This window comes from Neoarius graeffei, chromosome 15 (genome assembly GCF_027579695.1).
Source record: "Neoarius graeffei isolate fNeoGra1 chromosome 15, fNeoGra1.pri, whole genome shotgun sequence".
Classification (NCBI taxonomy): Eukaryota; Metazoa; Chordata; class Actinopteri; order Siluriformes; family Ariidae; genus Neoarius; species Neoarius graeffei.
Window position 1 is genome coordinate 37,656,984 of NC_083583.1, and position 26,919 is coordinate 37,683,902.

At 41.6% G+C, this 26,919-nt stretch overlaps 2 protein-coding genes across 4 annotated transcripts in view; one reads left to right on the forward strand and one right to left on the reverse strand.

Annotated features, from left to right (window-relative positions):
* Positions 1-2,986, forward strand: part of ankmy1 (ankyrin repeat and MYND domain containing 1) — a 29,393-nt gene extending 26,407 nt beyond the window's left edge. For both annotated transcript variants that reach the window (XM_060941258.1, XM_060941259.1), the window contains exon 18: positions 2,361-2,986. In XM_060941258.1, coding sequence (XP_060797241.1) covers positions 2,361-2,536 — 176 coding nt within the window. In that variant the 3' untranslated portion in view covers positions 2,537-2,986. The remainder of the gene's footprint in view (positions 1-2,360) is intronic.
* Positions 2,987-3,333: 347 nt separating this feature from the next.
* gpc1a (glypican 1a) overlaps positions 3,334-26,919 on the reverse strand; it is a 109,268-nt gene continuing 85,682 nt past the window's right edge. For both annotated transcript variants that reach the window (XM_060941261.1, XM_060941262.1), the window contains exons 3-9: positions 15,527-15,915; positions 11,185-11,350; positions 9,187-9,317; positions 8,927-9,064; positions 8,681-8,814; positions 5,785-5,960; positions 3,334-4,143 (exon numbers count right to left, since the gene is read on the reverse strand). In XM_060941261.1, the coding sequence (XP_060797244.1) occupies positions 3,932-4,143; positions 5,785-5,960; positions 8,681-8,814; positions 8,927-9,064; positions 9,187-9,317; positions 11,185-11,350; positions 15,527-15,915 (1,346 nt within the window). In that variant the 3' untranslated portion in view covers positions 3,334-3,931. The remainder of the gene's footprint in view (positions 4,144-5,784; positions 5,961-8,680; positions 8,815-8,926; positions 9,065-9,186; positions 9,318-11,184; positions 11,351-15,526; positions 15,916-26,919) is intronic.

Consider the following 26,919-nt stretch of genomic DNA (forward strand, 5'->3'; position numbering starts at 1 on the left):
CACAGACACAGGGAGAACATGCGAACTCCACACAGAAAGGCCCCCTCAGCCACTGGACTCAAACCCAGAACCTTCTTGCTGTGAGGCAACAGTGCTAAATCACTACACCGCCGTGCCGCCCATCCTTGGCCAATCCCTGTATGGGAATTTTTTGTTGAGGGATACAAAACCAAATAACTTTTTTTTTTTTAAACCATTTATAGTTAAATTTAACATCGTCAAGCATCCACTTGAAAAGTTAGTTCCTGTTAGCACTTATGTTTATAAACAGCAGTTTTCTCACCAGCCCCTTCCTTTTTCTCTTCTGTTATTTTAATAAGATTAAAAAATGCAGCACATGACACAGAAACTGCAAAACATCAACTTTTCTGTCCTGAATTTTTTTTTTTTTTAGATATAGTTGTGGATCTTAAATAGTGGTGGTTATAGATATAGTGGTGGAGCTAAGCTACACCTCTAAATCAAATTCTAGTTGAAAATGATTCACTTATTTAAAAAAGAAGGAAAAGTATGATGGTTCATCTGAAACATTTGAGAAGGGGAAGAGGTGTTTAAAAGAGATACGCAGAACCTTTATTGTTAAATACATTTCTGAGTGGATAGTATCTCCATCCCTGACTCTTGTATGCTGCATAAATGGGAATAAAAAATATATTTTTGAGAGTTAAAATCAACCGTAAAGTTGGCATTTGAGCTGCCCTGCTGAGCCAGCCAGCCCTGAGTGCGTGACATCACAGCGGTAACTGGTTTTAAGGCCGAGGCCTTTGACAGCTATAGACCAAAGCCAGACTCGGCAGGCAAGAGTGGTTGCAATGGCCTCTTTGTTTGGATTTACTGGGGATTCTTCGGATTCCTCAGATAGTAATACATCTGACTGTAATAGTCCTGAAATTGGAGTGTGTGTACATGCTACTGCTATACACGTAGAACCGTATCAGTTCGAACCATCAGAAAGTGAATCCTATAGTGACACGTCGGCCACGGAGGCCCCCACCTAACGAAATAAAGCCAGAGAACAAAGCTGTCTAGAGAACTGGATGGAATTGAACTGACTGTCTCGTGACTCTCATTAAAACAGGATAGATGTTATAACTTATGCAACATACATGTATATGCATGCATTTTCACTGATAAAACGTAAAAGGCTAATTAAATAATCGGATGAACTGAGACAATCACATTCTGAAGCAAATTAAATAATCTTATACTGGTAACTTTAACACACAATACAAGTTACATGTAATTAATCTAAATGCAGGTAAACAACGAGTGTTGTTGTGTAACCAAATGAGAGTCGCAGCTTACCCGTCTGTGTTCTCGCTTCTTGAAGGCCGATCTTGTGGCCGATTGTTTTGAAACAATCTGACTTTCAGTTCTTCGTTCATTTGCTTCTTCCACATAAGGGCGAGATATTGCTGCTGAGGCAAGTATATCCAGTGGGGGGACACCCATATCCAGCGGAGAAATCTGACAAGTTGTACACTCATTCTCCATTTTCTCCATACTGAGGAGTACTCCGCCATTACTGCTCGGCTTACACTCCAGGAGAACTGGTGCAACTGAACTTACTTTCCTTTTCTTGTAGTTTTCTTTTCCTTTAATTGTTGGTACTGCACCCTCTTTCAATATGGGCTTATAGCCAACACTCCTCAACAGATCAGAGGTTTCATACGAGTCATCAGTAAAACGTGCCCGTGAATTTCTCGCAAAACGTGTCCAAATCTTTGCAGTTTGAACATTTTTGGGCCACGAATGCAAAATAAATCCACCTTTTGTCGTGTTGCTGCACCGGCCAGCAACACATCTACATGGCATGGTGATAAATTAGCTCAAAATGGAGGATCGAAGTTGCAGTCAGCTGTGTTTTAGTATAGCAGAAATGGCGATGAGACCGATAGCCTTCCTGCTGTGACGTCACAGATGTCAAGGTCATTCACTCAGACCGCTGCCTCTATGAATCATTTTAATCATAGAAATTACTATATTAGATTTATTGTTAATGCTTAAAACTATTCCAATGCCATTCTTGAGGTCTCAAGACATTTATAAAAAATAAAAGTGAGGCCATGGCTTTGCGTATCTCCTTTAAACACATTAAGAATAGGGTAACCTTTAACAACTGGTAGGACTATTAACCCTGAGTGTTGTACGTGTTAAAACACGGTATAAAGAAAGACTTCATACATTCTGCAACTCTCAGAGATCTCACAGAGGATATTCAAAGTGTGGACAAAGAACCATCAAGTTTTTTTGTTTGTTTGTTTTTATTAACATTCAAATTTCCAGACTAATACAACACCAGTACTGTGTTTCTCCTCCAGGCAGGATTAATTTTTCAGTTTCTTTTTTTCTCTCCACAGGAAGTGGACATCCTGAGGGTAGTCACATATCTGGTGGCCAGCGGTGCCGTCGTTCAAGCAAACGCTCCAGGAAAGGCAACAACCTGAATTTTAAGTTGGATAAACCAAACTCAAGCAAGGCAGCACCACAGATCACACATCAGTACAACCCTGAAGAAAATTACAGTTTTAATTGACTGTGTAGGTGAAAGAAAGACTCAGCATAACGGAAGTGGAGAGATTTTCATTGTTATGATGAATTTTTGGATTTTAACGATCACCCATTCAGGGTCCTGGTGATCTAGGCCCCTGTTTCCAACACACCTGGCTCTAACATTCAGTTCCTCTAAAAGTATTGATTAACAGGGTGATAGAGTGTTAATTTATGTTGGCGTTAAACTTCAATTATTTCGTATTACATTTTGCATTTCATTCCTTTATTGTAATACTCATCCACTGTATCATCATCAGTGATACACTCATCATCAGTAACTGACCAAAAAATATTGATCACATTCCCCATGAGCTATTGACATTCGAACACAGTAGTACAATTTTATCAAAAATGTCCTACGCTTAGAGCTACACAATGTCTTTTTGATGTTATAACTCCTGGCAAGTAGAATAAAAAGCAACCACAAGTTTAATGGTCGTTATTTAAACATCACAGCAGTCAAAAGTCATCCAACAGTGGATCAGAACTTTTTTGGTTAATGCAGAAAAGATGGTGATACTTATCAAAAAGAGTGTGATTTAGTGGCTCATTCATTTAGAATGCTTTCATTTCCATACAGGTCTAATCATGACATGAGACCTTCGCTCTTGACCTACAGTTTCAGTTAAACTGTACATATCTCACAAAATATTTCAACCTCTTCAGTGACACACACACACACACACACACGGTCCTCTTGTGCTGCACATATACAGAAATATCACACATTACTGTGCTAGTAAAGGAATCCTGGTGAAATTAAACAAACAGCTGTACACCCACGTTGACAGATATTTATTGTTTTTAATTCACGTCAACCAGCAACAGGAGCTTAAAGTCGAATGACAATACAGGAAGATCCGATGACAGTCTGACCGGATGAAGCAGGACAACTGAATTTAGTTCATTTTATTTTACCTAATCATTTATTATTCTTGGACAGGTGTTTGATCTTCCCTTAAATGCATGTCCATGCATCCAAACATGTAGATTTTTTTTTTTAACTTTTTTAAATTTTATTTGTGAAGTGCTGAAAAAAGGAAGTTGTTTATAAATTAGCATTGTAAAATGAAATGAAACACTGACTCTACTGCTTGGACAGCTTCCTTAAGAGGTTTCTGAGTCATGTGCACCATTATAAAAAAAAAATCTCCAAGTTGTTACGTTTCTGACATTCAAAAGGTACAGAGAAAGACAAAATCAGCTGTAAAACTTACACACATTACAAAAAAGACGTCATTCCCTCAGTCTCTCAGAGATAAAAGGTCCAAACAGCCACATGATTTTTTTCATTTGGCAATCTCGTCAGCTCACTAACTTGTCAGTTTTTCTTCACTCCTCGACTAACGTCCAGTTTGGCGGCAGGACTGCGTTTGTATTACCGTCTGAACAGCAGACTGATCATGATCAGCACTACGATTAGGAAGGCAGAGGGTACAATCGGACTTCCACCACCTCTCACTTGTTTGCCCTCTGGGCTGTAGGCATCTAATTTGGGTCTGTCCAGTTTAGGCCCAAAGACTGGTGGCCTGCTTCGGGCACAAAGCTGCTCATTGCACATCCCACTGCCTGAACCACTGATGTCATCACCTAGAGGAATAATGGTATGAAAAAAATGGTTATGAAAAGATCTAATGCCAGTTTTCAGGTATGTCACGTACAAAGAATCCTCTTTTTCATAGCCACCATTAATTTCTCCCTTATCTGTTTCCCATTGACTTTCACTGTAGTTTCTAAATTACTCCCAAAAAGGGGTGTACATGATGAATAACTGATTAATTAGCAGAGAGTGTAAGGGGTTAATGGATATTAAATCAACTTTTACCACAGTGCTGTAGAATTGTCACATCTAAAGATGTGGATTATAACAGCAGCTCTGACGGTATTTACAGCTCTAATTCAAATATTAAGTTTATATCAATGCAATTGTTCTAATCTATTACTGTTTCTGTCATAACAGCTTATTCACAGGGACTTGTACAGTGAATAATCTATGCAATGCAAGGCTCATAATAAACATATTGAGTATTGATATTTAACAATGGAAAAAAAACTATTTATTTATTGTGATTTTGGTTTCAAAACGACCATTTTCAAAAAAAAAAAAAACACCCTTGTGGAGGGTGTCAGTGATCGTCTTCTGGACAACTGTCAAGTCAGCAGTCTTCCCCATGATTGCGTTTGTGTGTACTGAACTAGACTGAGAGATGTAAAGATGTATTGTTTTACTCAAACTCGAAATGAAATGATCTTATATTTTGAGATTTTTGTGCTGTAGGCCATAATTATCGAAATTAAAATAGAAAAATGCTTTGAACATTTTAGTTTACATGTAATGAGTCTAGAATATATTAAAATTTTCACGTTCTTCAATAACTGATGGAAAATATTGAACTTTTTCCACAATATTCTAATTGTTTGAGATGCTACACACACACACACACACACACACACACACACACACACACACACAACTGATCTGGTGAAGTTTTGTCTTCTTATTACAAAGAGAGACTGGTGAAGGAATGACTGTTTGTAGCTGCTATAACCAGTGAGAACAGGAACTAACTTGTTTTGTGAACGTTTCACAACATTAAATGTAACTACAAGTGGATAAAATGCATGACATGCCGTAAGTTTAAAATTACAATCAAATCGCTGCAGTATAAGAGGAATAAAGCACTTTGGGATGCGCTGTTATAGGAAAATAATCCACTTTGCATCACACCGTCCCATCATGGATTATTTTCCTAAAACAGCATGACACGAAGCAGCCTATCCTTATTCCAATATACACACAGCCAAGAGGAAAAAAGTGTACTTAATGCTGTACAATACATACCCAAGGCAAGGTTTAAAAACCAAAACAAAAAAAGCCCCAAATCATTTAGTTTTGTGTATTTTCTAGACTAGTGGTCCTACAGTGGCCTGTTTTAACAATCTTTTAACATGCAGCAACCGTGTCTTGATTCAGTTGTTTGATAATTATCAAAACCCTGTAATTTCACTTCTTGTATTAGTGCCAAAATTTCAGTAGCATTTCAGTGTAAAAGCACTAATGAATGAACATGGTAGAATTCATATAATGTTTCACCTGCTAAAGGGCAAACAAATCCTCTGGTTCAGAAAAACACCTTTTTTATTGTTCATAACCCAATCAGAGAGTTAATTATGCCCTAATCCTGTTATCACCATTTAGTCTCTTCCCCTAATGTTTCTAGTGCCACTTACTCGTGTCCTGAAAATCCACGTCATTACCATCAAGGGCGTTTTTCAGGCGATTAGAAATGATCTTTAGCTGCATGATCTGTTGCCGTATCGTCATGTCAGGCTTGGTGATGTCAATGTCCACCTCAGGATTATTGACCTGATTGGCCAGACCATCTCCCATGAGCTGAGGGAGGTACCTGTGAAAACAGAATCCATCACACACATCTTATTAGCTTGCTACAACTATAATGGTATTCATCTGCATACCTATGTTGTGTATGTGAGAAAAGTGACACAGTGCAGATCGTGTTTACTCTGTGATTGCTGTGTTCCTACCTAAAGAACCAAACCAGAGGGGAGAATGCTTCAAGGCTCCTTTAAAACAGACTTACCACTGCATGTGAAAGCATCCTTAAAGCCTTTAAATTTTGTACATGACCTAATGTGGCAGTGGAGGCCATTAAGCACATAAATTGTTAATCTTTTACTGCATTTTCAGCCCTGTATAGCCCTGGTGGGCACATGATGTAAACATGACAACAACCATCACAGGGAGACACATTATAGAGTAAACTGGCTCATTTAAAGTGTACATGTGTAAGAAAGAAATCCTAAGATAATTACCAATACTATATTTTTTGGTTATAAGCATTGATAAGTGGACCTTTGAACAGTTAGCTCAGTGTAAATGGTTTAGGTTCTGTGGGCAAAAATACACAATTGCCTTATTTTTCTAAATAATTGAATTGTTCGATTGTGTTCATAAAATAAATCAGGATTATGATCACAAGAACATTGAGCCCACCAGGCCTAAGTCATATAAATACTGTATGTCCATGAATCTGCATTCATGAATGCACAAACATTTAACATTGTCATAGGAAACAATTCTGTTCACTGGCCTTGTCTGGCCTCTGGGCGTGACACTGCACACCCCTGATATTGACACTTTCGTTTTTCTTACTTTTGTCAAAGTCTACACAATGATCCATGAGGAGTGCAGTGATTCAGTAATTCACACCTTCAAAGCGATTATTGATGATGGCATTTGGTCTTATCCACAAACAAACTCATCAGATGTGATTAATCATATCTGAGGTCTAGTCAATAAGGGGCAGTTCTATGGTAGTGCAAGAACCCTGCAGAACAATCGATGCATTGATATGAAGTGTAAAAATGGATGAGCTTGTTTTGAGGCTGCTCCTGGACTACAGGCATTGATTCCGAATTGTGGTGATTTCAGCATGGATTTAACTAAATGAATGCAACATAATCGCTATATTCAGCAGTTGAATTTACCAATCTGAGTTTGGTTATATCATCATGTTGTGATGTTAGATGGGAGGCTAAGGTCTAATGTCTGTCAGTCACTCAAATCAAACTCCTCAGGTTGAGCAGTGCATTATATCACGAGTTTTCATCGATGACAAAGAATGCTGCAGGGCTATTAAATACACACACACACTTAAAAAGACAGAGCAGTAGGTACATTCCAGATTGCATGTTTTTTAGAGGGTTTTATTTTGTTTGTTTGTTTTAAGTATGTGATATTCTGTTTCCTTTGAATACCAACTATTTTAAACAGAAAAGCTGTAACACTAACATCCAAAAAAAAAAAACCCCACCCAAAACTATATTTACAGGCACAGATGTGTCATTTGGGCTTTTGTGTAATTTGTACTCTGACTGCCCAACGTGTGATTATTCTACTTTTAGTTTATCCTCTAAATGCATTTTGGGGAGAAATGGATGATCGGGTAAGTAATCAAACTCTTTCATGTTCATATTTCATATGTGCCTCTTCAATCACTGCTGATGATTTTTAAGTGGAGAACTGAAGAAACATCCGACCATGGCACCATAGGACCGGTCCAAGGAATCAGTGGAACCAATTGGTTAGATTTGTTGCTTTACCACATGATATATAATTTACCCAGAACTGAGAAAATCTCAGCCTAAATGGTAATTTGTTGCTTTTCACGGTCACTGATAGAGCAGCTCTGTGCTGTGCACATATAGAAAATGAATGGCTGTGTGCCACTTTGTTGCTTGCTAGTGTGACCAGAGGGCAATTTCATTTAACAAAGAATGCTCTATGAATTAATATTATACATACAGGACACTTTTTCAATGGAATAAAAATATGTATTCTCTTCCCTTCTCGTAGGTTTCATTTATTTGGTTTGATAACATGCAATATTTTTGGCATATCGCTTATCCTATGTGTATTATGTCATTCTACCCAATAGAGAATGAGCGTTGAATATGGTTTACGATATTGCATGATTGTCAAGACAACATGACATCACACATCGGAGATGTAAAACTTCTGCGCTAGTGAGTGACTGACAATTTGTAAACAAACATGGCTGCCAGGTTTGCTTCATTAAATACGGAAGATTTTGAGAGAATTTTGAAAGAGAAAGACATGTTGAACGTCCAAAAGGAATGTGTATGTATAATAATCATAATAATAATAAATATTGGCTAGCTTTTTTTCCTGATATATCAGATATATTCCATTCAGCTAGCATGATACTGAACTCGTCTTCGACACATTCAGTATCATGCTAGCTGAGTGGAATATATCCGATATACCACCCAACGTCAGCCAATATTATTTCAATATGCCACTTACCTCAACTTGTGTAGTCAGACTTTTATGTATAAAGTGTCACTTGAATATGTGATACTGGCTATAAAGTAATGTTACCTGGTTAACTGGATAAATGTGTACTCCAATAAATAAGCACGAACATCTATCAATTGTCAGATTGTCACTGAAGCACATGGTTGCATTATTTTATATGACTAGAATGCATGGCTGTGGAGATCTCCCAGTGGATCAAGAACTGGCTCGTTCGTGGTGGAAAATCATGGAACGGTAAAGTAAATGAAATAAATAAATGCATCATACTGTGCTTTGGCCACGCCGTTCCAGCAGTCTTCATCGCTGGAGGAACCGGAAGCTGCTTTACTGTCACACAGAGCAGAGGGGAGCTGAATCCAGTACAACTGCATCTCCTTCAGTTTACTAGATACATCAGAGACCTGCAGACCACCACACACACACACACACACGTCAGGATATTGACAGATACAAGAGTAACAATGTTCCGCAGGAGACACACACACGTGCGCGCGCACACACACACACACACACCTGCACTTCCAGTCTAACAGCCGCTGAGGAGCTGGCTTTGTACTCCAGTGCTGTTACACTTTTTCCTTTCTTTTTGGGCTCATCAGATACCGAGCTCTGGGTGCCTTCCTCTCCACGCCCTCCACATGCCTGGAAAACCTGACACACACACACACACACACACACACACACACACACACACACACTTATATTCAAACCAAATGCAAGACACCAGATTACTCTTGTAGCAAGCCATAAATATGTGACTGTGATTCACTGACCTTGATGGTGTAGAGCTCCATGTTCTCCTGCATGTGCAGCACAGCCTCAGAGATGCGGACAGGGATGGAGTGCAGCACCATGTCCATACTAGGTTCAGAGCCGAAGCTAGCAGCCACCTGAAGCATAATATCTTAGCACAGACACAGAGAAAGAGTTGTGTTTTTACTGTACAAGGGGTTGTGTATAACTTGTCTACAGTCTGGCAGATTCATACATTAGCCGCTGTCACCATATTAGTAGAATCCAGACTTGACTGTAAAAGTTTCAGTTGCATTTTTGTAAGTAATACACCCTTAAGCAGAAATAAGCTATTGAAGCTATTAATAATAATAATAATAATAATAATAATAATAGGAAGAAGAAGAAGAAAAAGAAGAAGACAGGACAATATTCAAAACTAGTAGCTTTACTTCAAAATATAATCAGTAGGTGAGTACATACAGTACTGTGGAAAGTTGTGCATTATCTGAAAGTTAGCAAATTTGTGAAGTTTAAATAATTCATCAATGCCATGTTATATCTCCCCAAAAATCTTGTTTCCTCATATAAATAGCACATTATATGCCATTATGCTATACATGTCTATTTCTTTCATGACCTTATAAACTCATTTATTTTTAAGCTTGGTTTTCTTAAAATCAGTTATTTTCTGACCTGCATTCTTTTTTTCCTAATTTATGTATGTGGCAGCGGGGGCGTGGTCAAGCATCGGTCTGTGACCGGAGGGCGGAGTCAGGGAAGGTAAGTGGCAGAATCACTGCACCTGATGTCAATTAATGTGTTTGTGTGTCTTCCCCAGTGACCGCGCCCTATTTAAGGAGAGCGAGCGAGAGCAGAGGGAGCTCTCTCCCCAACCAGACGACTGATGTGTGTGTCTGAGAGAGTGTAAACGCTGAAAAGTGTGACAATAAAAAGAGTTTTGTGAACTCAGTTCTGGCCTGCCATCCTTCTGTGCTCATTCCCAGGTTTCGGCACCATTGTGACAGTTCGTATGGGTGGGTGGAGCACAGAAGGACGGCAGGCCAGAACTGAGTTCACAAAACTCTTTTTATTGTCACACTTTTCAGCGTTACACCACTCTCCCAGACACTCAGACACGCGCACACACATCAGTCGTCTGGTTGGGGAGAGAGCTCCCTCTGCTCTCGCTCTCTCTCCTTAAATAGGGCGCGGTCACTGGGGAAGACACACAAACACATTAATTAACCTCAGGTGCAGTGATTCTGCCACTTACCTTCCCTGACTCCGCCCTCCGGTCACAGACCGACGCTTGACCACGCCCCCGCTGCCACAATGTAGAATGATTATTTACTGAATAATGGCTTTAAAAAAAAACACATTTGAACATTTTTATATTTTACAGTGCATTGTATGTTCTTGGTTAAACAATAAATAAACAAGTTTCCCCACACACTGTTCTGTAGAAGTTAGATGGATTAACAATCCAAAAAACTAAAACTTTTTGGATTTATAATGCATGTAGATGTGGGTATATTTAATTGCACAAAGCCTCATTTGCATAAGTCAGTGCATTTTTTGTAGAGAAGTTCCTGGACAAAATATTTGTAAGAATATAAAAAATCAATCAACTGGCAGAGATTGCTTGCAACAACTATTGTTTTATTTTTTTAAACAATAGTGTCACCTGTAGTGTCTTGCCTAAGAAAAAAGATCAACTTTACAGTAATGTAATAGTTCTTGTCAGGTCAATCATGTTTTGTCTGGAAAATTGCTGCAAAATTTGCCTCAATTATGCAATTAAGACTCCACCCTCATAAATTGGTTTTAAAACTGTAATACACAGCAGATTAATGACAGTAATGGAAGCAGGCCAAAAGATTCAACTGTATGTCTCACCACTGAGATATGTAGCATTTTCATGATGTTAAACACAATACAGAAGGTGTAGAGCTTTAGTTAATAGCTGTTGTTGGGAACTGCACTAGAAGCATGGACAATTTAGAGAGACAGTGTGAGTGTGATTGAGTGTCATTTACCAATGAGATTCTGCCACTCCGCATCCAGGTCAGCCTGATTAGCCAAGCAGCCCTTCATGACATTCTTACAGTAGTTGGCACAGGGTTTGGCCGAGCCAAGGCCGCGGCAGTGTGGGCAGTACACCAGCTTCATGATGGCACGGTTACACTCAGGGCTCAGCGGAACCTTAACACACGCACTGCATGTCATCATCATCATCATCATCATTCTAATGACATGCTGTAGATCATTATGATTATGTCAGTGCTTTGTTCTGTTAATTAGGCAGGGTTATGCAGTTTTATTACATTTCTGTTCTGTAAAACTTTTTCTTTTTGTTTAGCTTCTTTGCCATCATAAAGTTTGTCTTAAGTTTATGTACACCATATTTACCTCTTTCCATTTGGCTGTCATAAATTTTATATGGGGTCCTGAAGGAATAGCAGCTGTTAATATAACATCTGATGCAGAGTCTAATAAAAGAAAATCTCAATTGCTCTGCCTGCCGCTCACAGACTAAGAAACACCTGATGACTCAGCTATGAAAGCATGTAAATATCAGTCATATTCCTCGTTGAAAGTGTGTACGCAAGTGTGTATATATATCAGCCATAGCACCAAAAGCACTGACAGGTGAAGTGAATAACATTGATTATCTTGTTACAACGGGACCTGTCAAGGATATATTGGATATATTATGCAGCAAGCAAACAGTCTGCCCTCGAAGTTGATGTGTTGGAAGCAGAAAAATGATAAACCATAAAGATCCGAGCAACTTTGACAAGGGCCAAACTGTGATGGCTAGACGATTGGGTCAGAGCATCTCGAAAATGTCAAGTCTTGTGGGGTTTTCCCTGGTATGCAGTGGTTAATACCTACAAAAAGTGGTGCAAGGAAGAACAACCGGTGAACTGGTGACAGGGTCATGGGTGCCCAAGGCTCACTGATGTGTGTGAGGAGCAAAGGCCAGCCCGTAGCACAAATTGCTAAAAAAAAAAAGGTTTTGACTTGTCTCCAGATCTCAATCTGATTGTGCATTTGTGGGACGTGCTGGACAAATAAGTCCGATCCATTGAGGCCCCACCTCACAACTTACAGGATTTAATGGGTTTGCTGCTAATATGCTGGTGCCAGATACAACAGCACACCTTCAGAGGTCTTACAGAATCCATGCCTGGATGAGTCAGAGCTGTATTAGCAGCACAAGAGGGACGTACACAGTATTAGGGATGTGGTTTTAATGTGCTGGCTGATCAGTGTATTTTTATGCTACACTGATATGTTCCCAAGTAATTGGTTTCTTGCAATTAAACTTGTTACTTTTTATTGTCATCGGTGTGTATTTTTACTCGATCAAGATTACATGTCTGATGTCTTTGTAACACAAGTACTAGTAGTTACAGTTTGTTGAAATTAATTTGAAATTTGCAACAAGAGAAAATAAATCTGAGCATTAACGAGCTAATCATTGAGGCTAGCATGATTTAGCTATGTACCGCACAGTCTTAAAGTCTTTAATATGAACAAGGTGTACATATGTACAGCCGCAGCAAAAACAAGACATAATTACCAGGAATAGCAATGTTTTCCTCAGGTGTGCTGGAAAATAATTAAGAAATGCCTCCCTTTTGACTAAAATTCCACTGTATTTACACTTAGCATTGACTACTAATCAAAATGCCACCATGGGAGTCAGCCATATTGAAAAAAATCATCAGTGCACCACAATTTGTAAATTCAGAACTATCAACTTGTTTTTCCCCCAAATGTTTTCCCTCTTTCTTTTATCCCCCTCAATTTTTATTCATTTATACCCCACATTCAGCGCTTTATGTTTTTAAATGCATCTTTAAGACAAAACTCTACCCCTCCATTTCAGTTCTTTGCAAACACAGTGTGTTCCTTCCACAGTGGTCTTAAACCAGTTTAATTTGGAATATTTCATTTTTCATCTCATTATCTCTAGCCGCTTTATCCTGTTCTACAGGGTCGCAGGCGAGCTGGAGCCTATCCCAGCTGACTACGGGCGAAAGGCGGGGTACACCCTGGACAAGTCGCCAGGTCATCACAGGGCTGACACATAGACACAGACAACCATTCACACCCACATTCACACCTACGGTCAATTTAGAGTCACCAGTTAACCTAACCTGCATGTCTTTGGACTGTGGGGGAAACCGGAGCACCCAGAGGAAACCCACGCGGACACGGGGAGAACATGCAAACTCCGCATAGAAAGGCCCTCGCCGGCCATGGGGCTCGAACCCGGACCTTCTTGCTGTGAGGCGACAGCGCTAACCACTACACCACCATGCCGCCCACACATACAGTCATTTTGAGTCAAATTAAATGTTATGATAAATATTTTGTATCATCGCCAAGTATTGTAATTTTTCTTGTATTTTATTGTCAAGTATTGTTATTTTTGCCATGTCGTTCACCTGCTAGTCGTAAATAGCTTCAGTTAATGTATGTGGCAGGTGAATAAATACAAATATAAAACAAACAATACACTCCGATTTACTTTTAATGAAATATAGTCATAGCACAATAAGCTGAAAATGTCTAAAGCAGCACACATTCAGAATAAAAAGATAAAAATTCAGTTTGAGCTACGAAAACAGTTGAAGTGCAGCAGACTACATGTTAATGAGAGTAACATCACATTATATAGCTCACCATAAAAAGACAATAAAATGATGCGCCTACTGAAACAACAGAACTGATTTACAAGAGCGAATGGCCACATGCCAAAACTAATGCAATGGATTCATAATTAGAAATGGTTTGAAGGCCAGCAGAAGAGCTCCTATAGTGTTGTTTTCATTATTACAGCATATGCATCATCGTGCACTGATGCACTCCCACCTCATCACGGTGAAGGAGGGCTGTGTAGCCGGAATCTCCAGAGAATGGCATGGCTGCTTTGTTGCTAGTCTCTAAAAGCAGAGAGAGCTGTCGCATTGCGGCCTGCTTTCATTCATCAAGGGAGCTGTGAGCTCTGGTTCAGAAAAGGAAAGACAGCCTGAGAGGACCTGAGCTTGATTTTTCCTGAAGAGCTCTAGTAGGCATAGGGCACAATGGTGCATTCACTTTAAAGAATTTATGCTCCATGCTTTTTTTTTTTTATCTCGACAAAAAAAAAAAAAGTTGTACTACTAACACGCCTAATCCCAGGTGGGTTGCCAGATAGTCAATCTAAGTAGTCCCAGAACACCAATTAATTTTTAATGTTGTTTTGATCTCTTACTGTAGCATGGACCCTGAGATTTAAATATCTACACTAACACGTATCATTGAGTGGTTAGACTGCTTTGGCAATTAAACCCATGTTTAAATAAACTATACAGTTCAGGATCATTGAGCTTCTCAGAAATGGCCATTACTGGATCTGAGAATTTAAATTAGTCTTTATATTAAGCAAAATACTCTGTGTTGTGCTGTTGTAGGAAAAATGTTACTGTTAAGTGCACATCCTGAAGTGTTTTATTCCTCTTATACCACAATAATTTCACCAAGCATTAGATCTTTTTTTATTTTTTCACAACATTTCGTAGCTTATTATCCATTTAATCTTGTAGAACATCAACAAAAGTTAGATTATAGTGGTTCTAACCAGTCATTGCAATTGTTTCTCCTGATCGAAAATGCCACCATATCAAGGATTATACATTTTTCTTTGTTAATAATGACACATTTTTAAAAATCTGTCTATGTGGAGCACCCACCAGACAAGATCCTGTATAAGCTGTTATTATAGAAACAATAACTTTAAAACTCGTACGCCTGTCAGAGCAGCTGTTGTAGAAAATTAATCAACATAGTCTGGCCAATTAGATTATACAAAGTTCTGTTTGCATTTATTTAAAGGATGGAATTTGGCTTCACTTACTCTTCAGCTGCATGTTTCCCCTTTATTGTAATTGCAGTTCACCTTGTAGGCACCAGATGGCTCTAAATATTTCAAACTGCTCCTTTAATACTATTTTGAATGTTTTGACAGACAATGATAATCATTATATGGGGGTTTAAAAGCTGTGTATGAAGCTTTTGTGATGCAGACACTGATTCTGACTCTATCATAAGTTCTTGCTCTGGCAGGGCTTGTAATCACTACAAAATAAACAATTCATTACCATAACGTAATAAATATTTTCTTTCTAGATCATAAAAACAGACTATTAGGAATCAATAGTCATTACCAACATTGTGGTTTCTGTGATATTTGTATAGGTATGGCCTTTATGGTGTTATATGTCTTTGGAAAGATAATTGTGACAGTCACAGAAAAATGTATGATAACACAAAACAGAATATATCATCATCATCATTATCTATGGAAAAAAACATTACCCACCGTACCTGAGAAACTTTCCTCACAACCTCTCCAGCCACGTTGAGACCCTGCACAAAGGCACGAGCAGCGACCAACACACGCACCAGTCGGACCCTGAGCTCCCGTGGAGCATCCCCGAATGGACGCAGGGTCTCTGTCTGTTTGGACGCGCACTCAAGGAAATCATCAGAGACCAGTGAAGGGTCGGAGGCCTTCAGTAAGCGCTCCAGGAGGCGCATCCAGAAATCATCCAGTGCCTCCTCTAGATTCAGTGACGTGCCGCGGTAATATCGGCGCAGATCAGCATAGAGGTCACGGAAAACCCCAGCATTGGGTGCGTACAGAGATCCCAGAGCCTTAACAAAGGATTCCTCCAGCCAGCTCTCAGACCTGTCCAGGAGTTCCAGAAAGTATGCTGTTGAAAAAAAAGTTAGAAAATGGAATCAGCAACCTCTTCAGACAGAACCCCAAGGTCACCAGGCTCAGGGTCAATTCAATTTACAGAGCTCTGAGACTGTATTATATCAGATTCTCAGGACATCCATTTTATTCAGTCCACATTTCTATGGAGATTTGTGATGTGTTGTACTGAAATTAAGTTAGCTGTAAAAACAGGTTGACTTGAAATTCAGCTAATCTGATCTCTGGAGGTTTCAGATCATTTTAAAGGCTCCATCTGGTGCTTTTTCAAAAAGGATCCATCAGCACTCATGTGTGCGCTAATATCCCCAAGTGTCTTATACGGTATCATGTGATCATTACATCTCTAGGACAAAATGTTAAGTAAACACACAAGTAAGTAAGTAAGTAAAAAACAGATGAAATGTTAAAAAAATGAAAACCTGAGTGAAAAACTGGGTAAAAAAAAAATGGGGAAAAAAGTTTTGAGCTACAAAGTCTTCATAATCAGAGGCATAAAATTAGGGATTATTTTTCTATTGCTTAAACGACATACAAAATTATGACCCATATTTCATTATTAAATAACTATTTTACAAATCTGTTTATTATTAGTCTTAGATTATGTAGCAGGGCTTTTCAAAGTGGGGGGCGCCAGAGTTCTTCGGGGGGATGAGGAAAAATAAACCAGAATAAGTTACTATTGTGGACATTTAGCGAACTTCAGCTAGCCTTTACTAGAGACAAAATGGATCGATTTTTAGTACCTAAAGCTACAGTGAGTGAGGAGACAGAGTCTGGGCCAAGCAAAAAAACAGCCTCCAGGATGTTGCGATTTGCAACTTCAACGCAAATTCAACCAATCCCCGCGAATTCAGGGCGGTGTTGCAATTATATCCAATCACCGCAACTTTCCCGCAAATTTGACCAATCGTTGGCGTCGTCTTGAGGTGACGTCGACCTTCCGCCTTACTTCCGTGTATACGTTCAAGAGAAGCAGCATGCGCGCAGTGTTGCCAGATTGGGCGGTTTCAAGTGCATTTTGGCGGGTTTTGAACATATTTTGGACTGGAAAACGTCAGCAGTATCTGGCAACACTGCATGTGTGAGTCAGTGTTTATGTAGGCTTAAATTCTATTACTGAAAGTGTGTTATGTTTACAGTGAAGGACTGTGTGCACTTTACATTATTTTTTACTTAATACAAGAAATTAATGGATGCCAACATTTTTGCCAAAATGGTATTTTATTTTCCATTGTTTAGGCAGCTTCAGCATCATACTGTGAGATCCTGTTCAAATTGTTTTTTTCCTTCTATGAAGCCTGAGCCATTTATTTTATTAGTTTATAATTATTGTTTAATTTAGTCTTCAGGAGAGACTGCCTGCACACAGTACTAGTATTAATAGTTTTTTTTTCTTACATGAAAGCTGAGGCATTTATATTATATTTTAAGGTAACTTCATGTTGTGCTGTGAGGTTCTATGCACTTTAACTTTTGAACCAACAGGTGCATTTGGATAAGTAAAGCCTATTTTTCTGCATTTTTGTAGTCCTAGTAAGCTTTTATATTGGTAAAGTTGTTTATAGGACCATTTTTCAGTGTCTTTGTTTTTTTAATCAATAGTTTTTCAGTAATAACTTAATATTTAACATATCACTCAATTTTAATCACAAAAAGAGAAAATCGCAACAATTTCTCACAACTTTCACTTCCTCCCGCAATGTAATCGCAACAAAAACCTAAAAAACACCGCAACTTTCATCGCAATTTTTTTGGAAAAACCCCCGCAACATCAGACATTTTAGCCCGCAACAATCACAAAAAAGGCCCGCGGAATCCTGGGGGGACTGAAAAAAGAAGGAAGTATGACCACGATTATTTAAAGTTTGGATTTTCATGGACTGGATCTGAAGATGCTCCACTGCCACAGTGTGTTGTCTGCCAAGAGGTGCTAGCTAACGATGCTATGAGATGTTTAAAATGTGCAAAGCAAGATGTTTTAAAAACCACAGATGTTTAAAATGTGAAAAAGAAAAAAAGAAAAATGTGTACAACAACCATTTTTTAAAAATAGAAATGGAACATTAAGTATAGCAACAACAAAAATTCTGGGGGGGGGGGGGGCGCTGTTGTTTATTTGCTCTCCGAGGGGGGGCTGACTCTCACACACATTTAAAACCCCTGATGTAGATCATCTAGTGTACAAGTCACTGTTAAGGAGTTGTTCCTATAATAAAATGAAAACATATTAGAAGTTGATTGTATTACAGAAAATTAATTAACTTCTGATGAAATCAGATTTGAGTATTGAACAAGCTGCAGTATAAAAATATGTTATTAAATCTTTACAACTCCCCTGTCACATCTGCACCCCATGAGCACACTAACTCCCATGAGCGCACGCAGCATACAAAGATGGCCGACACAAACTCCAGTTCCCAGCAATCATCATGAACTCTCACACGCTCAAACTCACCTACATATTAATCACACACAGCTGCCTCTCATCTCACACCAGGCTTGTAGTACTTGAGTCCAGGACTCGGACTCAAGTCCGATGATTCGACTTGGACTTGAGCACTGATGACTCGGACATTAACTGCATTTGGACTCATAACCTGGAGACGAGGACTCAGATTTTTTCTTAATTTTTTTGTAACATGCCATAATAATTTGGCATAAGATATTTATATCTACATTAATTTTTGTACTAATTTTGTGCAAGAGTGTCACACCTGCGTGCCTTGGTGTGTGCATCAGATAAGCTCTCGGGCAAGCTCTGGACAGCGTGCGCTCCAAGCGGACTCTCTCGCGTGCGCCGTAAACGACTCGCACCTACACAGGATTAAGGTGCAATCAGCGCACCAATATAAAAACTGTGAAAACACACTTACTTTGTGAAGTATTGAGTTGTGTTGCTGACACATTACCAAGCCTTATTTCCTTGTTTGGTTTCCTGATGCTTGATTTCCTGTTTCTTGGTTTTGATTCTGCCGAGTCTACGATAGCCTGTTTGTGCCTCGCTCGACCTATTGCCTGTTTCACTGTTTTACGATTTTGCCTGCTGTTCTGGAATGTTTACCGTCTTCACTTGTATTAATAAACACACCTTCTGCACTTACATCTGTCTCCCAACCATATCTGACAAAATACTTCGCACTCCCTGACAAAGAGAATGCACATTCACCTGTTCATACATCATGTTCAGGAACAAACTAATGTTAATGGCGCTGAAACAGCCACTGTCAGGTGCGGTTGGAGTCTTGTTCTCGGACTCGACTCGGATCAATAGTGGATTCGACTCAGACTCGACTCGATTTTTTTTTTTAATGACTTGGACTTGAACACTGGGGACTCGGACTCGAGGTTTAGTGACTTGACTACAACACTGTCTCACACCATTCCTGAGACTTGATCAGAAATCCCTGATCACACGGGTTGCCATGCAACGCTCAGTACTGTTAGTGTGTTTGTGCCAAGCCTGTCTGTTTATTGATTGCCATCTTGGTTTTTGACATTATTCTTGGTTTCCCAGTTTCCTGATTTTTTTTTTTTTTTATATATATATTTCCCTTTAATAACCTGTTTGCTGACTGCTCAACCTTTTGCTTGTTTCTGGACTTTGGACTCAGATTGCCAATTTAGATTTGTTTAACTGAATTTGTCAGTAAAGAACTGAACCACACTTGCATCCATGTCTGCCTCTTATTGTGTGACTTCCCCAGGAGATGTTGGCTAGTCCAGATGTACATTCCTCATACACATAACTACATTTTACTGAATGATATTCTTAAAGATAAATAAGTGAATAATAAGATGAGTTCAGGGTCATGTGTTATGAATCGCTTCTGCTGACAGCCTTCAAATAAAGTGTATTATAAAATGTTAAAATGTTCAAGTGTATTGTATGAATCTTTGATCAAACATAAAATGGAATATTTTCTCTGACTCATGCTGCTCACATAAATACTTCAAAAATCAAACCGGCATTGCTTGGAAAGTTTAAAAAAAAAAAAAAAAAGTGTTCATGTGTGTGTCTTGGGAGCAGATGAAAATATTTGTGCTTTGTCCTCCAGCTCAAACACACTCCCGTAGGAGAAACCGCAAGCGCTGCATCTGAGCTGCCAAACTTGCTTTCAACAGATCAAAGCCAAAACTTGTTTTCTGTCTGAGACTCAGACGGCATTTCAGTAGTTCAGCTTTGGGAGGATGAGTCATGTTGTGTTTGAAAAACACTGATGATTTTTAGGCCAAATTAAATTTGGAAAATTAAAAACGTATGGCGGCATGGTGGCATAGTGGTTAGCACTGTTGCCTCACAGCAAGAAGGTCCTGGGTTTGAGCCCAGCGGCCGACGAGGACCTTTCTGTGTGGAGTTTGCATGTTCTCCCCATGTCCACGTGGGTTTCCTCCGGGTGCTCCGGTTTCCCCCACAGTCCAAAGACATGCAGATTAGGCTAATTGGTGGCTCTAAATTGGCCATAAGTGTGAATGGTTGTCTGTGTCTATGTGTCAGCCCTGCGATGACCTGGCGACTTGTCCAGGGTGTACCCCACCTCTCGCACATAGTCAGCTGGGATAGGCTCCAGCTTGCCTGCGACCCAGTAGGACAGGATAAGCGGCTACAGATAATGGATGGATGGATGGATAAAAACGTATTGCTTGTACAAATGCACAAAAGTATGTACTAAATGACACACATACAACTGCTGGTAGATTATCTTTGCCAGTTTCCTTATTATTTGACTGAATTGATAAATAAGTGTTTAAGATTTTCTAATTGCCTTCGTTAGTGTTGTGTTATTTTTCATAACATAACTTGTCTATGATATAAAATCAGTAATCGTAATTCAGAAACTGTTCTTTCTACTAGACCTTACCAGCTAGCAAGAAGCTTTGTTAAAAAAAAAATTGTTAAAAGCACTATACAAATAAAACTGAATTAAATTGTACGAGCTACAAGCATTCTCCAGAGGCTTTAACAATCTCTGCTACTTCCTACCAATTGGGGTACAATTTCCTACTAGAAATTGAGGTAGAGTAGAAGTTCATTTCTGTCCCCCAAGGTACAAGCTATACTAATGTACCCCCTAGGGCTCATTATTGGACCTCAAGGTAACTATGTGTACCTTTTTAAGGCCAAAAAGGTACATATACAGTTGTGGTCAGAAGTTTACATACAGTGACACGAATGTCATCTTGGATATGAAGGTCATGGCAATATTTGGGGTTTCAGTAATTTCTTTGAACTGTTCTTTTTCTGTGGCAGAATGTACAGCATACATCTTTAATTAAAAAAATTGGTGCACAAGTTTTAATTTTCTTTGGGTTTTCTGAAATCAACACAGAGTCAAAATTATACATACGGGGTCAAAATTTTACATACACTCACTTAGATTATTAATTCAGAGGTGCTGAAACTTCCAAAATGTCTTTTATCTTGTCAAGGCCTATGTCTCTTAACTTCCTGTTAGCGATCATGATTGACTACAGCTGGTAGCTTTTCTGTGCCTTCATAAAAAGGGTTTGTTTACCGCATTCACTGGATTGACCAACACACAGTAAAATGGGAAAGTCCAAGGAGCTTAGTGCAGATCTGAGAAAGAGGATTGCAGATATATACAACTCCAGAATGTCTATTGGAGCCATTTCTAAACAACTGCAAATTCCAAGATCAATTCAAACAATCGTATGCAAGTTATTGTGAGGTGTAGTCACTTTGCCAAGCCACTTTGCTTCAAGAAAACCCAAATGTTCACCCTCAGCTGAAAGGAAATTGGTTTGGATGGTCAGGAACAACCTGGGAACCACCATGGCACTGCCCTGCCATGAACTGGAAGCTGATAGATCACTGTCTACAGTTCAGATCACCATGGACTAAGAGGCTGCTATCCAAGAAATAACCCCCTGCTCCAAAATTGACACCTTCAAGCTTAACTAAAGTTTGAAGCTGACCACACGGACAAAGATAAAGCCTTCTGGAGGAACGCTGTATGGTCAGATGAGACAAAGATTGAGTTGTGTGGCCACAATGACCACCATGTACAGAGGGACACTGTACCAGCTGGTGGTGGTGGTGGTAGCAGCATCATGCTCTGGGGCTGTTTTGCTGCCAATGGAACTGGTTCATTGCACAAAGTGAATGGAATAACGAAGGAGGACTACCTTAGAATTCTTCAGCATAAACTATCAGAAACTTGAACACGATTTGGGACCTGGGAGTTACAACAGGACAATGAACCCAAACACGCATCAGAGCTGGTCGTGGAGGATAAAGCAGGCTAACATTAAGCTTAAAACAAGCCCTGACTTCAACCCTATTGAAAATATGGACCGTGCTTATAAGTCGAGTCCATGCCAAGAAAAAAAATAAATAAATTTAATCGAACTCTGCCAATTCTACCATGAAGAGTCATGAAATATCCAACCAGAATTCTGCCAGAAGTTTGTTCATGGTTGTAACAGTTCCTGATGTGGGTGGAGCACAGAAGCACGGCAGGCGAGAGTTGATGTTCACATACACACTTTATTTTGTTATTTTGGCTTTTCAGCTTCATTCATTCATTCATTCATTCATTCACACATGCTTGGGGTCGGGGAGCTCCTCTTCTCTCCCCCTCTTTTTATATTCATTCCCTGTGACAAACAAACACACCCATACACATTAATGACGCCAGGCGTAATGACTTAGCCACTTACCTTCCCTGACCCGCCCTCCATTCACAAACTGCCACTTGGCCATGCCCCCATTGCCACATACCCCCACCGCCCAACTCAGGCCGGGGAGCCGTCCGACCTGAAGCAGACTCTCCCCGACGGGACAGGAAGTCCGCCACCACCATCTGCGCCCCCAGCCTGTGGACCACCTCGAACTTAAATGGCTGGAGGGCGAGATACCAACAGGTGATCCATACATTGGCATCCTTCATGCGGTGGAGCCACTGGAAGGGCATGTGGTCCGAACAGAGAGTGAAAGGGCGCCCCAGCAGGTAGTATCGGAGGGTGAGGCCTGCCCAATTGATGGCAAGGCACTCTCTCTCAATTGTGCTGTACCTGCCTTCATGCATCGAGAGTTTCCGGCTGATGTACAGCATGGGGCGCTCCTTGCCCTCCACCTTCTGGGACAAAACGGCCCCAGCCCTCTGTCCGATGCGTCAGTCTGTAAAATAAAGGGGAGAGAGAAGTCAGGGGAGTGCAAAAGTGGCCCCCCACACAGTGCAGCTTTTACCTTAGAGAATGCCTGCTGGCACTGCTCCATCCACTGGACCGGATCTGGAGCCCCCTTTTTAGTGAGATTGGTTAAAGAGCTGGTGACATCCGAATAATTAGGTATAAACCTACAATAATAGCCACCCAGCCCCAGGAACTGTCTCACCTCCTTTTTGGTCTTGGGCAGGCCGCAATCACTGCAGTCTTGTTAATTTGGGGACGCACCTGCCCATGACCTAAGTGGAACCCCAGATACCGTACTTCCACCCGCCCAATTGCACACTTTTTTGGGTTAGCTGTGAGGCCCACACGCCTCAGCAACTTTAGAACAGCCCTCAGATGTTCTAGGTGCCGTGACCAATCATGGCTGTAGATTATTATATTGTCGAGATATGCGGCCGCGTAGGCAGCATGAGGGCGGAGGACCCTGTCCATGAGCCACTGGAACGTAGCAGGCGCTCCAAATAACCCAAAAGGGAGCATGACAAATTGGTGTAATCCAAATGGTTTGGAAAAGCCAGTTTTCTCTCGGGATAGAGGAGTCAAGGGGATCTGCCAATATCCCTTTGTTAGATCTAGTGTCGAATAAAAGTGAGCCGCGCCTAACCGATTGAGCAACTCATCAATGCAAGGCATTGGGTATAGATCAAATTTAGACACCGCGTTGACCTTTCTATAGTCCACACAGAATCGAACCGACCCGTCAGTCTTGGGAACCAGGACCACTGGGCTGCTCCAGTCACTGTGGGACTCCTCGATTATGCCCATCTTGAGCATGGCCTTGAGTTCGGACCACCTTTTTTTTGTGTTCGGGTAGGCGGTAAGGTCGGCTACGCACCACCACCCCCAGGGGCATCTCAATGTGGTGTTCTATGAGGTGGGCGCAGCCGGGTAGGGACGAGAACACATCGGAAAATTCCTCCTGCAACTTGGCTACCTCCGTGAGTTGGGTCGGTGAGAGGTGGTCTCCACAGGGAACTGGAGTGTTTTGAGATGTTACCTTTTTTTACCTCCAGCTCCACCTTCTCTGGAACTATCGAAGCCAACGCCACGGGGACCCCTCATTCCAGTGTTTTAAAAGGTTGAGGTGGTAGATTTGCAATGCCTCGCCCCTATCCGCTTGCCTCACCTCATAGTTGACGTCCCCGACTCACCGTGTGACTTCGAAGGGTCCTTGCCACTTGGCGATTAATTTAGAACTCAACATGGGCAATAATACGAGTACTTTGTCTCCCGGCGTGAACTCTTTAAGGCGCGTGCCCGTCATACAGCCGGCTTTGACGTTCTTGTGCCTGCCGCAAACTCTCCTGGGTTAAGCGCGAGTGTGTCGAGTTTTGCATGCAGGTCAAGAACGTACTGAATTTCGTTCTTGTTAGGTGAAGGTCCCTCCTCCCAATTTTCTCGTAGCACATCCAGAATGCCACACGGCTTACGCCCAAATAATAATTTGAATGGAGAAAACCCCGTGGAGGCTTGCGGGACCTCTCATACTGCAAATAACAGGGGCTCGAGCTACTTATCCCAATTACGTGTGTCCTCACTTACAAATTTCTGAATTATGCTCTTGAGTGTCTGATTAAATCGTTCCACTAAGCCATCCATTTGTGGGTGATAGACACTGGTGCAGATAGACTTAATCCCCAATAACCCATGCAGCTTGCGCAGTGTGCGTGACATAAACGAAGTGCCTTGGTCTGTCAGGATTTCTTTTGGAATTCCGACCTGGAAGATAAAGAGAAGAGCACTCCCGCAATACTGCGTGCTGACATATTGCGGAGAGGCACTGTTTCCGGATATCGTGTTGCATAGTCCACCAGAACTAAAATAAAGCAATATCCCTGTGCTGACCGATCTAATGGCCAGACGAGATCCATCCCAATTCTTTCAAAAGGGGTCTCAATTAGAGGGAGAGGGCACAAAGGTGCTTTTGGAGTGGCTGTGGGATTTACTAATTGGCATTCACGGCATGCCGCACACCACCAACAGACGTCCCCGTGAATCCCTGGCCAATAGAACCGGGCCATTATTCGGGCTAGTGTTTTATCTTGCCCCAAGTGTCCAGCCATGGGATTAAAGTGAGCCGCATAGAATACGAGTTCCCTACAGCTCTTTGGGATCAACAATTGAGTTATCTGTTCTCCAATTTGAGTGTTCTGCGTCACTCGGTATAATCTATCCTTAATAATAGCGAAATAAGGGAAGGCCGGCGTTGCATTTGGCTGAAGAGTTTGACCATCGATTACTCTCAAACACATGCCACAGAGTCTCGTCTCGCGACTGCTCTAATGGTAAATCCCCAAGGGAATCCCCGAGAGAGGGAGGAGGGGCGGGGTGCTTCTCACTCCTCGTATCGCTCTGACACGGTACTGACGTAGACGGCTCTGCGGCAGCTTCCCCAGTCAATGGCACACCGGGAGCTTCCCGTGACGCATTTATGCAGGACCCACCTCTCATTACGTGTTCCATCAATTCTTTAAACCCTGGCCAATCAGTTCCCAAAATTAAGGAGTGGGTGAGATGAGGGTTAACCGCCGCCTTAATTCTATGTGTTTGGCCCCGGAATAGAATATGGATGGACACTAGAGGGTAATTGTGAACATCCCCATGCACACAACACCTTCACCACTTGTGCTCTCCCCAATGCCTCACCTTGCACCAGGCGTTGGTGAATTGAGGAGGTCGGATTACAACCGGAATCCACCAACGTGTGATATGGATCCCCTTGAACACTTACTGGAATACAGTACGTTCTGGCCCGATCGGGAGTGGTCTCTGGCACGTCGGGGATCTGGATCACAGCTCCCACCTCCCTGGCAGAGCTCCGACTCTGGAGATGCTCCGACTCCCTGCCGCGCCAGCACACCGGTCCAGGCTTTCCCTCTGCACCAGCGTTATGGGAGTCACTCACCTGAGGAGGAGACAATATGGACACGGAAGAGGGAGATGGGAGGACACCATGGGTGCGATAGGCTGGCAGGGGTGGAGCTGGCTGCCGTCTCCGTGGTAGGGGAACGGGGGGGAGGGGAAAGAGAGACAGAGGGGGAGAAGAGAGAGAGAGAGAGAGAGAGAGAGGAGAAGCGAGGAGAGACACCTCGTCTGCCTGCCGTTAGAGCCGCCTCCAGATGGTCCTCACCCAGCTCAATGGCTCGCCTTAGTGATGCCGGGCGATGACACTGGACCCATTCTGCTGTTCCTTTCGAAAGTCGAGAGATGAACTGTTCCAGTGCCACCAGGTCGATGAGCTCATCAGCGTCGAGGTCTTCCACCCTCAGCCACTGCCGGCAGGCATCCCAGAGTTGCTGGCCAAATGCAAACGGCCGGCTGACCTCCTCCAATGCCAGCGTCCGGAAGCACTTGTGATGTTGTTCCAGGGAGCGGCCGACCTGCTGCAGGATGGCTTTCTTAAGGTCAGCATACACCAGTCGGCTGTCAGCAGGGAGTTGCTGCACTGCAAGCTGCACCTTGCCAGTCAGAAGCGGGATGAGGCGCGCCATGCGCTGCTATACCAGTCACCCCCACGCCTCAGCTGCTTGTTCGAAGAGGGCGCTTCTGGATAGTCCTGCGAGCCCATCTTCGTGAGGGTGCCGGCTGCGGTGGTCGAAGCCCCTGCTGACATGAGCAGATGCCGGAACGCCTGGCAATCTTCCTGCTGGGCCAGCATCAATGCTTTGAAGCGTTGCTCTTGTTCCTTTTGGAGGGCGATCAGCACTTGATGCTGGTTCTGCTGGGCGGTAGAGAGGGTAGGGATGAGCTCTTCAAATGGGGAGGACTCCATGGGGTGGTTCCCTTCTGTTGTCCCGGGTTTTGG